Below are 14,434 nucleotides of genomic sequence, written 5' to 3' on the forward strand. Positions count from 1 at the left end.
TTAGGATAAAATGCTATAGAAGATATGAGTATGAGATAAACAATTAAAAAAAAACATAAAAATTCTGACATTTCCAAAAATATTTATTCTTGAATTTTAGAGCAGACGATATGTATAAAGCGGTCATGGTGCTTATTTTTCCCACTGGATATTTTTAAATGCCAATATTTAACATATGCAAAAGTACATTCTTTGGAGTGATTTAAACTTGTATATTTATTCACTTAAGAGAATTGGTTTATTATAAAAAGATATAACTCAGGAACAGCCAGATGGAGCAATGCATAGGACAAGGAAAGAGAAAATGGTCCCCAGCTGTCGTGACCTCTCGCCTTCTCTCTTCACATCTGCATGTGTTCACCAACCTGGAAGCCATACATCATATATTTAACTTAAATCTCAGAGCAGTATGATAGAGATGGCTAGCTCTTTACCAAAGATTTATACCCCCTTTCCAGGGAGTAGTGTTTTGCTGGAAAGTGGGTTCTCTGGCCAGGGTTACACTTCTCAGCACTGCACCCCCACCTCTTGTATCTGGAGGGGGGTGTCTGAGCAAGTCTTCAAATGGTTTGTGGGTTGGAGTGGATAAGAAGCAGGTGCATCTGGCTACTCCATGAGTAGACTCTGAGGCTCCCAAAGATGCTGAATGTGGAGGATGGGAGGAAGCTGAATCCTTGACTCAGCCCCTTGGAAGGCTGCCCACTCCACAGCTGTATTAAATCCTTCTGTCTGAGAGGAACTCTATCTTATCAAGCCCCTGCAGTTTGGGGATTTATCCCTTATAGCTCTGAACACTACCTTAGCTAATTCACTCGGTAGCAGAAGTAGAGCTGCCAAACACAACAACAATAAGCAAACAAACCTAAAACACGTGTCACTGACTTAGCAAGCAGATGGTGCTGCTGCTCGCTTGTGCTCAGCGGTGTCCAGCTCTCTGCGACCCCATGGGTGGTAGCCTGCCGGCTCCTCTGTCCCAGGGATTGAACCCGTGTCACCTGTGTCTCCTGCAATGGCAAGTGGATTCTACCACTGGACTACCTGGGAAGCCCCTAGTAGGTGGATACTTAGACTACAAAACTGGAAAACCCTGTTAAAGCAAAGATAAAGCATCTGACAAGTATTTTGTCTTCCCTTTCTCCTTTCTAGACAAAGAGGTTGGAGGAACGCTAGTGGTATCTTTTGGTGGTTTCCGGTTACACTTAGCAAGGAAGAGAACTAGGAGGTAAGTTCAGGCTGGTTTAGGCTAGTTTGTGGTAAAAATGAAAATAAAAGGAGACGAGAGAATCCAGAAATTTGGAACCTTTTGGGTTGAAAACTCAACTAGTTTTAGTCTCCAAAAATGAAAAGGTCCGATTCAGAAATGTTTTCTGCATTAAAGATCCATTAATGCAGAGTTCTGCCACAAAGTATGTGTTGAGTTCCCTCCAAGCTGGCTTACCTCAATGTAGCTGCACTTACATTGAACGAAGAGAAGGAATGGGGAGAAAAAAAATGTATCAGGCTGGAGAATTATGATAATTAATTATGAATATTCAAGATATTTGGGCATTTTTCATGCAATTGAAATCAACTGGAAGCAAATAACCAGAAGCCTACACATTTTTTTCAAATTGCTCAGCTAAAGAAATCACAAGCCAGACTTTTCAACCTTTAACTGTTTAAGACTGAAAAAAACCCCTCAGGTTTTGAAACTTGCATTGACAGGATAGCATGTGTGAAAACTATACCACTTCCTAGAAGATCTGGTACCAAAAAAAGAAAAACCAAGAAGCCAAAAAACAAACAAACCATGGAGGATAATACAGTAAAAAGAACTCCCCTTAGGGCAAAGCCAGAGTCCACCTCCCCCTCCCCCTTTTCCAGCACAATGATAAAATCATTTAATTATGAATTGACTTGTGGTTTTGGGGTAAGGGGAGGATGGGGGGAATGGTTAGTTAGGGAGTTTGAGATGGTCATGTACACACTGCTATATTTAAAATGGGGAACCAACAAGGACCTACTATACAGCACATGGAACTCTGCTCAATGTTATGTGGCAGCCTGGGTGGGAGGGGAGTTTGGAGAAGAATGGATAAATGCATATGTACAGCTGAGTCCCTTCGATCCTATCACAGGATCCTACCATAGGATTGTTAATCAGCTCTGCCCAAATACAAAATTAACTTTTTTTTTAAATCATTGTTCTCAAATTGAAGACTGAAGTGAAGTCAAGGAAGTTCCCCACTTTGGGGCAGAGATTTCATAGTGCCTGCTTGCAGGGTTGTACTGTGGCTATTGACCAGTGATCCCATTCTTCCCTTTTCTAAATGAGAGAGTTGACTGTAGATTTTCTCTCTGCTCATGACTATAGAGTGTGTGCACAGGTCAGATAAATTGTCCCAGGGTCATGAGAAGCCACAGAATCTTAATGGAGAGATCAGTACAGCTCCTGGAGATCTGGATTTGAGTTGGGTACAGTAACTGCACAGAATTTTAGGATGTTTCTCTGGAGTAGGAGTGAATGTATTCAATGTGAGGGATTTACAGACATAGCAGATGTGGCAAAGACAAAAGATATATTTGTCTCTTAAAAATTCATGCTTCCTTTCTATGGTGTAGAGTTGTTTCTGGGGGGCATGTGTGTGTCGGCATTTCCCAGCAACTTTTGCTTTCACATAGGGCTTTTAGACTAGCTCTCATCAATGAGCTATGAGTAAAAATAATGACTGTTATTTCCAGGCTGAAATGTTTGAGAAGCAGGTATACCTTCTTCATTTTTTCTTCTCTAGTCAACTGGCTGGATTTGAATGACTCCAGAGTCCTACACGGTGGGGCTACAAGGCAGAAGCAGTCTAAACCACCTCATGGAAACATGCTTACTGAATACTAGCATTGGACTCTTGTGTGACCAAAGGAAAACAATTCTATTATGTTAAATCATGAGTTTCAAGGTTTATCTGAATCCTCTGCTACTCATACTAGATAATTACAATGGACACATAGTTCTAAAAATTATTTTGTGGCTATAGGAGCAAATATATATTTATATGTCTCTCTGTATATATCACACACACATGAATTTAAGGACAAAGAAATAAAAATTTAAATTTAAACATTTAAATTTAAATAAAAATTTAAATTTAAATACATTTAAATTTATACATTTAGATTTTAGAAAATGGTGCCTGACTAGCATGCAATTACTTCAGGGCAAACAAAATCTATGAATTTACCAGTTTATCCTTTTAATTTAAGCCCAAGAGGTTAAACACACAAAAAATGTGATAGGATTTAATAAGGCAGGCAATGTGGTTTAGTATCATTGTATTCTTGGGGCTTCCCTGGTGGCTCAGATGGTAAAGAATCCACCTGCAATGCAGGAGACCTGGGGTCAATTCCTGGGCTGGGAAGGTCCCTGAGAGGAGGGCATGGCAACCCATTCTAATATTCTTTCCTGGAGAATCCCCACAGACAAAGGAGCCTGGCAGGCTGCAGTCCATGGGGTCACAAAGAGTCTGACATGACTGAACAATCAAGCACAGCATAGCACATCCTTCACAGCATCTATACAGTGATGGAGAGACAGTACTTTTTGGGTATAAGAGCAAGAAAACAAATGCTTTTATGGATTAGTGATAGGAATTAGTAGTAAGTCCATACATCATGCAAGATGACTGCAGGGTCACTAGCTATTGTGGAGCTAGACCCCAGAACATCACATCATTATAGTATTATGGAGTTAGTGATATCTTTGGGCTTCCCTGGTGGCTCAGAAGATAAAGAATCTGCCTAAAATGCAGGAGGCCCAGGTTCTATCCCTGGGTTCAGAACATCCCCTGGAGGAGGGCATGGCAAACCACTCCAGTATTCTTTCCTGGAGAATTCCATGGACAGAGGATCCTGGTGGGCTACAGTACATAGGGTCGCAAAGAGTCAGACACGACTGAGCGACTAACACTTTCACTTTATTCATGGCTCTTAAAAACAACCTTCAGTTGGTGCTAAGTGACAAGCTCAAGTCTATAGCAGGGACACTATCACGGAAAATATCAAATGTATGTCATGCCTGTCATTTGCCTATTTATTCTCAAATCCATCTCTTTCCACTACACTGCTCAGTTCTGTATCACCAGGGGCTGACCCTGCAAACTACATGCAAGAAAAAGCTATTTACAAATGATACTTAATTTGTGAAATGACTTAAATTTTTATTAAATATGTACACTGTCAGACCACTTCAGTGTCCTAAATTTATACACAGGGCAAAATTAGAAATTATCACATAATCACTTCTATTTTAAATGTTACTACAAGTATATAAAATTATGTTCATATGGGACAACTAAGTGTGTTAGACATTTCAGTGTCATTATCCAATCTCTTAATCTTTTTTCAGTACCCATACATTTTTAGTTTTGCTACCTTGGGACCCCTACTTCACATAATAAGAAAAATTTGTTCAAAAAAATTATTTACATTAAGGCTTTCACTGAAAAATTCCATTTAAGATTTCACCACTCTCTTCCCTGCAAATTTAATGTTTATTTTTCTTAACCAGTATATACAGCACCATATAACATTATGATTTATTTAAAGTTGTTTATAGAAGAAACTTTTTAATGTAAAAATAATCTTAAAAAATAGAACACATTTTTTTCAGTTCTACTCAGTATTTGGGTTTAAATGTCTGCATAGTTTATTGATTTAAAAACAATAATTCAAAGTACAATGTATAGTGAAGGCCACAGTACAAAGACTTCTCCATAAATTAAAATTAGTAGTAAGTAAGCTTAAGCTATAGCTTTGAGCATTACAGTGGAAGACAGAGTAAGATAAATGATATTCCTCATACCTACATCACTAACTGGTTTGTTACCGGCACAAGTTATGAACACCCTTGTGCCTAATTATACAACTTAACTTTTCTTAGATTTTCAATGATGTTCACTTCTTGGTGTTTTTCAAATATTTGGACATCTAGACAACAGTTCCTCATATTCAATCCACTCCTTAAAAGTGAAGGTAATAGATCTCTATGGCAGAATTAAAACAGAGTCATATCTGACAATTCACCAATATCTCTAAGAAATCCATACTAATCTCACATGGATGGATTTTGCTCCCACCTGGGAGCTTAGGAGCTAGCAGGCAGAATGAGGTACTTTTCAATATTTCTACAAGGAAATGACTGATTTGGAAATCTTGCATGTCATTATTATTAGCATTAATTATTGCTTGCAAATAGCATTATCCAAAGCAGGTGCATTTAATGGTCCTGTCTTAAAGTACCTGACAGGGAAAATGACAAAATACACAGTTATTTTTACCTCTTGTTATTATGGCTTTGAAAACACAAAAACATCTTCAGTTGAGGCTGTCACAAAATTGGTTTCTTCTCTACATCTATACATAGAACTGAAAAGCAGGCATTTTTGAAATTGGCACAAATAAAGAAGGAATCTGAAAAAAAATTACATTTGTATTTCTTTCTTAACAAGTGTGTCTTAAATACAACATTTGAACTATGCTTATTTGCTATAGCTTTTAAAGTTTCATTCCTGAGAATTTTGGAGTCAAAATTTTTAAAGCAAGCACAGAGGAAAAGATGTTTTCACCAGATGGAAGGGTGAACTGTAGATCAACACCTCAGTCAGTTATTTTTTGTCATTTTTCCATACATTAGATTTTTCATTTGGGATATATTCATACAGTCATTTACTTCTTACCTACTGGGCCCTAAATATGCCATGTTCTCAAAGAGCTGAAATAGTCAGCTGAAAGATGGTGCATAAGTAAAAGTTATTGTTACTAAATATTTGCCATTGTAGGTAGCTTCCTTCTTTTAAACTGTGAACATAGAGACAAAATGAGCTTTTTACATCTGCTTTGAGTTAAATAACAATTCAAGTATCTCTTTTAAAATGAAGTTCTGAAGAAATTAACATTTATGAATCACAAATTTAAATATATCTTCTGAAAGGCAGAATATTCCTGGAATATCCCTTGTTTAGACTATAAAGATCAAAACCTAGCTTTGGTCCACGTCATATTTTTGATAGTTCCTCATTTTTAAAAGTCTGTATACTTAACTAATCATTTACAGAAAATGAACATCACATGCGTGAAAGGAAGGCTTAAAACAGTAACATTTCACTTAAAAAGCTATATTCAATAGAAGATGGAGTATGTCATTTGTGCTTATTTTCAGTTAAAGCTGACATATAAGATGTTCACTGCATTTTCGTGTGAAATGGGGTTGTTTCATAATCTTGAAAATGAATTCCCTTAGAAGTTGTGATCTTCATAATAGCACCATTCAAAGCATCATCCTCGATGAGTGTTATTAATCCATTGGCAATCATTGAAGGGCTAAATATAAAGGGAAAATCAATATTTTAAAATTAAAGAATAAGTTATAATTGTCACATCACTTTGAGTTATTTTTGAAGTATCTATTACCTTTAACAAATAATAGGGAAATGTATGTTATGCAGCACTGCTACCTGAGTTTTTAATTCAATGAGATATTCACTGAATTATAAATTTGCTGTAGATGTCCACACCTAACCTTCTGTTATTTTGATAGGAAGGATTCATAAATTTATCCTTATTATCTACATTGAGTAAATGATTATTTTCCCACCTTTAGCCTATCAGCAGAGTTTAGACCTGTCAGAAATGTTCTTAGAGTAGAAATTTAAAGAATTGTCAGTTTAGTCACTCAGTCGCGTCTGACTCTTGCCGTCCCATGGACTGCAGTATGCCAGGCTTCCCTGTTCATCACCAACTCCCAGAGCCTGCACAAACTCATGTCCATTGAGTCAGTGATGCCATCCAACCATCCCATCCTCTGTCGTCCCCTTCTCCTCCTGCCTTCAATCTTTCCCAGCATCAGGGTCTTTTCCAATGAGTCAGTTCTTCGCATCAAGTGGCCCAAGTATTGGAGTTTCAGCTTCAGCATCAGTCCTTCCAATGAATATTCAGGACTGATTTCCTTTAGGATAGACTGGTTGGATCTCCTTGCAGTCCAAGGGGCTCTCAAGAGTCTTCTCCAACACCACAGTTCAAAAACATCAGTTCTTCAGCGCTCAGCTTTCTTTATAGTCCAAGTCTCACATCCATATATGACTACTGGAAAAACCATAACTTTGACTAGATGGACCTTTGTTGGCAAAGTAATGTCTCTGCTTTTTAATATGCTGTCTAGGTTGGTTGTAGTTCTTCTTCCAAGGAGCAAGTGTCTTTTAATTTCATGGCTGCAATCACCATCTGCAGTGATTTTGGAGCCCCAAAAACTAAAGTCTCTCACTGTTTCCATTGTTTCTCCATCAATTTACCATGAAGTGATGAGACTGGATGCCATGATCTTAGTGTTCTGAAAGTTGAGTTTTAAGCCAACTTTTTCACTCTCCTCTTTCACTTTCATCAAGAGGCTCTTTAGTTCTTCTTTCCTTTCTGCCATAAGGTTAGTGTTATTGCATACCTGAGGTTATTGAGGTTTCTACCAGTAATCTTCATTCCAGCTTGTGCTTCATCCAGCCTGACATTTTGCATGATGTACTCTGCATATAAGTTAAATAAGCAGGGTGACAATATACAGCCTTAACATACTCCTTTCCTTATTTGGGACCAGTCTGTTGTTCCATGTCCAGTTCCAACTGTTGCTTCTTGACCTGTGTACAGATTTCCGCAGGAGGCCGAATTGTAGAAGGAGAAAGAATTTTAGAAGGATAAAGAATTGTAGCCAACATTTATTGAATATCTATTATTTATCTGCTACTGTTTTAAGTACCTTCCATTTATCCACTTGTTTGTAGACTTTCCAAAGTCCTGTAAGCTTTTTATACTATCACTCCCATTATACATTTGAGAAAATTGAGGTACCCAGAGGTTGACGGATAAGTTTGTGGTTGGTGGTGGAGTCAGGATTTGATACCGATGACTCCATCCTACGAAATCTCGACTGCTCTAACTCAGACATGGTTAGTAAAGTGGTTGAAGATAGGGGGCCACATGAAATGTCACGAAGGGTATATTTAAATATTGCTTGGAATTTAGGCTTGAGAAACCTGTATGCAGGTCAGGAAGCAACAGTTAGAACTGGACATGGAACAACAGGCTGGTTCCAAATAGGAAAAGAGTGTGTCAAGGCTGTATATTGTCACCCTGCTTATTTAACTTATATGCAGAGTACATCATGAGAAATGCTGGGCTGGAAGAAGCACAAGCTGGAATCAAGATTGCCAGGAGAAATATCAATAACCTCAGATATGCAGATGACACCACCCTTATGGCAGAAAGTGAAGAGGAACTAAAGAGCCTCTTGATGAAATTGAAAGAGGATCGTAAAAAAGTTGGATTAAAGCTCAACATTCAGAAAAGATGAATGGCATCGGTCCCATCACCTCATGGGAAATAGATGGGGAGACAGTGGAAACAGTGTCAGACTTTATTTTTTGGGCTCCAAAATCACTGCAGATGGTGACTGCAGCCATGAAATTAAAAGATGCTTACTCCTTGGAAGGAAAGTTATGACCAACCTAGATAGCATATTAAAAAGCAGAGACATTACTTTGCCAACTAAGGTCCGTCTAGTCAAGGCTATGGTTTTTCCAGTGGTCATGTATGGATGTGAGAATTCGACTGTGAAGAAAGCTGAGTGCCGAAAAATTGATGCTTTTGAGCTGTGGTGTTGGAGAAGACTCTTGACAGTCCCTTGGACTGCAAGGAGATCCAACCAGTCCATCCTGAAGGAGATCAGTCCTGGGTGTTCATTGGAAGGACTGATGCTGAAGCTGAAACTCCAAAACTTTGGTCACCTCATGCGAAGAGTTGACTTATTGGAAAAGACCCTGATGCTGGGAGGGATTGGGGGCAGGAGGAGAAGGGGACGACAGAGGATGAGATGGCTGGATGGCATCAACGACTCGATGGGCATGAGTTTGAGTAAACTCCGGGAGTTGGTGATGGACAGGGAGGCCTGGCATGCTGCGATTCATGGGGTCACAAAGAGTCAGACATGACTGAGTGACTGAACTGAACGGAACTGGAATTTAGGCACTTCTTCCAAAGACAGTTAAACATCACCCTTTAAAAAAGTACTTCTTTATGGCTAAAGGTATTAATAATTCATTCTCTACATCTAAAAACAAAATTCATGATATATAAATAGAGGCTATTCAGAAACCCAGAAAAAAGTTTTTTTGCAGAGATTTTGCCAAACCAAAACTTTGAAGCTAGCATGAGTTTCTCAGATGTAAAAGCTAATTTTTTTCCCTTTTGATTGTTTATATCTAGATGGCCCTTTGCTTTGTCATATTAAAGGAAGATAGGAATAGCTTTACTTACTCCAAAATTCCATAGTATTTCATCATATCCTTGATAGGACCCATGTATTCTATATATTTCCCCATGTTTTCTTCTTTTTCAATGGATTTGAGGATGGGTGTATCAACAAAGCCTGGGCAAATTGCGTTCAGTCTCACACCACTGTTCATGAGATTAGCAGCCATCTGTCAATTGGAAGTAGAAGGTTGCAGGTTTCAGGAGTTTTGTAAATGTATCAAGTATGGTAAACTGATAATTAAAGCTACTTAAAAGACTCTGATGTGAAAACCACTAACAGCTATCCTTCTAGCTCTATAAAGATAGCTATGGTAAGGCTGACTGATGGCAGAAAGTAAAAGAATACATAACTAAAGTGGTAAACTAATTCCCAAAAGCCTCACTTGATTACTTTCTAAAAAATTCAGCATTGAGCACTTCTGAAAGTACTTGATTATCTCAAGTATTCTTACCTAGTCAACATTGCAGGAAGCTGAAGGGAAGAAGCTAAGGCTTAGGTGGGAAGATGTGTATGTATGACCGAGCCCGTTCACTGTCCACCCGAAACTACCACCATGTTGCTAATCAGCTGTACCCCACCACACACACACACAGTTTAAAATAAAACAAAAAATAAGCTAAGACTTTAGAATTGATATCCCAAGTTTTCTTTGAAACGGGTTGTATTAAAGTATTCTTACTTAAAAATACTTTTAGTGGAAAATTTTAGGACTTTGATTATTCTAAAGATATTTAGTAATTGGCACTATCTGGAAGGCAATTTTAAGTATTTTCAGACTAACATCTTTTGGCTTAATTTTCAACCTATCGATTTTATTTGAACTATTTGTAAAACAAAATGTAAGTCAGTTCTTTGTAGATTCCTTTTTCTTCCTTGCTAAAATTTACTCATAAGACCTCAAATCAATACTCATAGTGCTTCAAGGTTATCTGTGGACAAACACAGAGTAATTAGAAATTTGAGTTGCCTGATGTGGACTAAGGTCAAACAAAATTATGCTCTGCTTTCTTGTTTCAGCTCCTCTACCATAAACAAGCATACTTTTCAGGGTACTTGCCCAGGTTTTTCTCATCTTTGTGCTTTTTGTTGGTGATATTATTATTTGAAATGCCCTCAAGGCATAGTGCTGGAGTGCTGTCTAGTATTTCTAAGTGCAAGAAGGCTGCAATTTGCCTTATGGGAGAAAATACTTACATTAGAGGAGCTTCCTTCAGGCATGAGGTATAAAAGCTATTGGCCATCTATTAATAATACAATATGTATTACACAGAGTACATATTAAATAAGGTGTCTTTAAATAGAAATATACTTAAAACTATGCTGTGTGTGGATTGGTTGAACAGGGCAGTGTGACCAGAGGCATGCAGGAACTTAACCCCAAATTTCCCTTAGAAGCAATAGTTCAGTATCCTCTAATACAGTGTTTGCAAGTGATTTTACAGAACATAACTAACAAATAATGAGCATCAACTGTACAAGTTCCAGTCTTGTAACTGTAAACACAACGTTTCTGGTCTTTGCTTTGATTTACTTTGCTTCCCTGGCGGCTCAGCAGTAAAGGATCCACCTGCAATGCAGGAGCTGCAGGAGACATGGGTTTAATCCCTGTGTCGGGACAATCCCCTGTCGGAAGGCATAGCAACCCACTCCAGTATTCCTGTCTGGAGAATCCCATGGACAGAGGAGCCTGGCGGGCTACAGTGGCAGAGTCTGACACCAGTGAAGTAATTTAGCGTGCACGCATAAATGCACTTTGTTTTGTAATAATGTTATGTGTTCATTAAAAGTTGATTTAAAGATTAAGACTTTGCAAGTTAAATTAAAATTTCCAATCAGTTTCGATTAAGAGTGTGACAGCTGCTTATTTTCCTTTTTGACTGAACATTTACCATTCACCGTCTGCTTTCTCTATGCCTATCATTTCTTGCTATTAATGATTTCCTCATCATCAGGCCCCTCTCCATGTCAACCAGAGTAACCACTGCAAAGGTCTCCCAACTGCTCTTTTGTCTTCTACTTTTGTCCTCTCTCTTACATTTTCTTTGTTTTGTTTTTTGGCAGCACCACACAGCTTGTGGGATCTTAGTTCCCTGACCGGGGACTGAACCCTCGCCCCTGGCAGTGAGAGTGCAGAGTCATAACCACAGGATCACCAGGGAATTCCCGTACATTCTCTAAATAGTAGCAAGAATGGTCCTCTTCACATGGAAATATAATTTTGTCACTCCTGTGCAGAAAAGACCCAATGACAGCTATACTTACAATAAAGTCCAAGTTCTTGACCTTGACCCGTAAGTCGCCTTTGGTCTGGTTCTTGCTTACACCTCCGGTCAAACATCATTCTACTTTTCCCTGTTTATTAGGCTCCACTTAAGCTGTACTTTTTTTTTTTTCAGTTATTATAAAAAGGTACATCATACTATCAACGCATGTGGTCAGTTACAGCTAAATTATTTTTTTAAGCTCGGCACACATTTACCCTAGATCTCTATGGAGACAGAATCCTTGACAATGCTGCCAGGTAAAAGCTAGCCTCACCCCTTCCTCCATCCTCCAGGCTCTGACTCATTTTTACCATATCTTCAGGATAAGTAGTGCATGGAGCATTTAAGGAAGTCTATAGTTAATGATTTTTTAATTTGGAGTCAATTTCAAAAATAAAGCCTTTTCGTTTTTTTAATCCTTAAGGATTTTTTCAGTAACCTGTGTTTGGAATCTACTTCATGTTAAAATAATCTACTCTATAGTTGGTCCTTTATGTTACCTGGAAACTATTTTTAATAGTAAATAAGGATGAGGTGGTTAGCTAGCATCACCAACTCAATGGACATTAATTTGAGCAAACTCTGGGAAATAGTGAAAGGCCAAGGAAGTCTGGCATGCTGCAGTCCATGGGATCACAAAGAGTCAGACACGGCTTAGTGGCTGAACAACAACTCTGAAGTATAATTTATTTTTCTATCTTTAATCTAAATGTATCTAAAAATTTTAAAGCAAATTTTGGCTTTTTTTTTTTTTTCATAAAAATGTAAACATACAATGCACTCTAGCTGCACTGTTTACTTTTTCTGCCTTTTTTTTTTTTTGGTCATACCATGCCGCATGTATGATCTTAGTTCCTTGACCAAAGATTGAACCCATGTCCCCTGCATTGGAAGCGAGGAATCTCAAAAACTGGACCACCAAGGAAGTCCCTAAATGTACTGAATTTTAACTCTGTCCCCCTCTACTTTATAGAGCTCATCTGTCACATTTGCACAGAAAGAGAAAGAGAGATATTGTGGCTGTGTTCTCACCGCTGCCGAGCGTGTGAATCCAACTATGCCATGTTTTGAAGCACAATAAACAGGCTGCTGTGCAACAGGCATGAGCCCTGAAACAGACAAATAAAAGCCAAAAACAATTTTATTTTAAAAAAGCAGACAAACCCCAACAATTGCTGTGAAAATAAATAATCTGTGCCTGTTCCATTTTAAGATTGATCTTAGAAAATACTCTAAGGTCATCACTGGACAACAACTATGCAAAACTCACTAGTCCTAGCATCGTATATTTCTAGCATGACCTCTGCTCTATTGTTCTGAATTTACAGTTGGTAAGTTACAGCCTAGGGATACAGGCAAGGGTGATATAAAAGTTTATCTGTTTCCTTGACAAAGTCAAGAAAAGTTGACCTTATCTAAAACACCAAAAGAATCATCTTGAAAACCAGTAAGTTACTATCTAATTTTCAGTTTTTAAGCCTGGATTTTAAAAAGTGTATATTCTACATTTTTTAAGGCTGAAGGAATTTAAATAGCTTAAGCAGGATTTGGAGGGTATTATTTGTCTTCATTTTAAGTTGGTCAGCATTTCTCTGCCCTGAACTGCCCTGAAAAATGCCTCTAAGTGTTGAAGAAAATTAAAATTTAACTTCTTTTGATTCTGATCTGTAGCAGATGCCTAGATCTTCTCGTTCCATGACTTAGGAAAAGAAAACCAGAAACAAAATGCTTGATCCTAATTTATTTCCTTTCATAATTACATACTCAACAACAGAATTCAAGCAATTTACAACTGGCTTAATTTTCCATAGACATGCAATAGTAGCTGTTCAAATATATGATTAAATTCACAGTCCAGGAAAAGGCAGTATTGTAGCATATATAGTATCTTTTCTCTCCTACCTCCCAGCCCAATAGCACCTCCCAGCCAAAGAAACAAAACAAGAAAAACAAACTTTACTGTAGATATTTGTACTACCAAGCTTATCTTTTTTGAAAAAAGTTTTTTTGTTTTATGGGAGTATAGCCAATTAACAATATTGTGATAGTTTCAGAACAGTGAAGGGTCTCAGCCATACATCTACATGTATCTGTTCTTCCCCAAACTCCCCTGGATGAGAGGGGTTTTGGGGGGAGACAGTAGGTCCTTGTTGGTTATCCATTTCAAATATGTACATGTCCATCACAAACTCCCTAACTATCCCTTCTCCCATCCTTCCCCCCGGCAACCTAAAGTTCGTGCTCTATGTCTGTGAGTCTGTTTCTGTTTTGTAAATAAGTTCACTTTTATTTCTCCTAATTGTCAATTCTCTATCTCAATCAACAGTGAAACTTTTAATTACAGCCGTTTTTCCATCTTGGCTTTTAACTTCCTAAGTCAATGTGCTCTATCATTTTTAAAATTTGTGCCTGCTCCAAATCAGGAAGCAGCAATCCCTAATTACTATAATGTTATTACTATCAAATATCATGCTAATACTACTAAATGATTCTGCTGAGATGTGCTCACCTCCACCCAGCTAACTAGTCCCAGAACACTACTGATCATGAGCCGGTTACACCAAAGTTCAGCGAACCTTAACCACTTCCTGGGTGCCTGCCAGGTCTCAATTTATGAAGTATGTTTGCTCAAGAGCAGTTTAAATCCCTGGGATGGGAGATCACACAGAGGGCATCCACCCAGTGATCTCAAAGCATGGAACATGTGCTTCTCCTTTTCGTTTTGTTTTTGTTCAGTAACATGTGCAAGTTAATTAAGGTCTTCAGTGTCAGTCAACAAGAATTCATGATTCTTTCACAGATGAATTAGGTATACAGGTGTATTAAGAGATCAAGATAAAGC

General features: G+C 38.1%; 1 protein-coding gene across 1 annotated transcript in view; it reads right to left on the minus strand.

Annotated features, from left to right (window-relative positions):
* Positions 1 to 3,789: 3,789 nt before the first annotated feature.
* HPGD (15-hydroxyprostaglandin dehydrogenase) overlaps positions 3,790 to 14,434 on the minus strand; it is a 37,419-nt gene continuing 26,774 nt past the window's right edge. Inside the window, exons 5-7 of the mRNA XM_061132212.1 lie at positions 12,625 to 12,701; positions 9,331 to 9,494; positions 3,790 to 6,351 (exon numbers count right to left, since the gene is read on the minus strand). Of these exons, the coding sequence (XP_060988195.1) occupies positions 6,213 to 6,351; positions 9,331 to 9,494; positions 12,625 to 12,701 (380 nt within the window). The 3' untranslated portion in view covers positions 3,790 to 6,212. The remainder of the gene's footprint in view (positions 6,352 to 9,330; positions 9,495 to 12,624; positions 12,702 to 14,434) is intronic.

The sequence above is a fragment of the Dama dama genome, chromosome 29 (assembly GCF_033118175.1).
Source record: "Dama dama isolate Ldn47 chromosome 29, ASM3311817v1, whole genome shotgun sequence".
In the NCBI taxonomy this organism is placed as follows: Eukaryota; Metazoa; Chordata; class Mammalia; order Artiodactyla; family Cervidae; genus Dama; species Dama dama.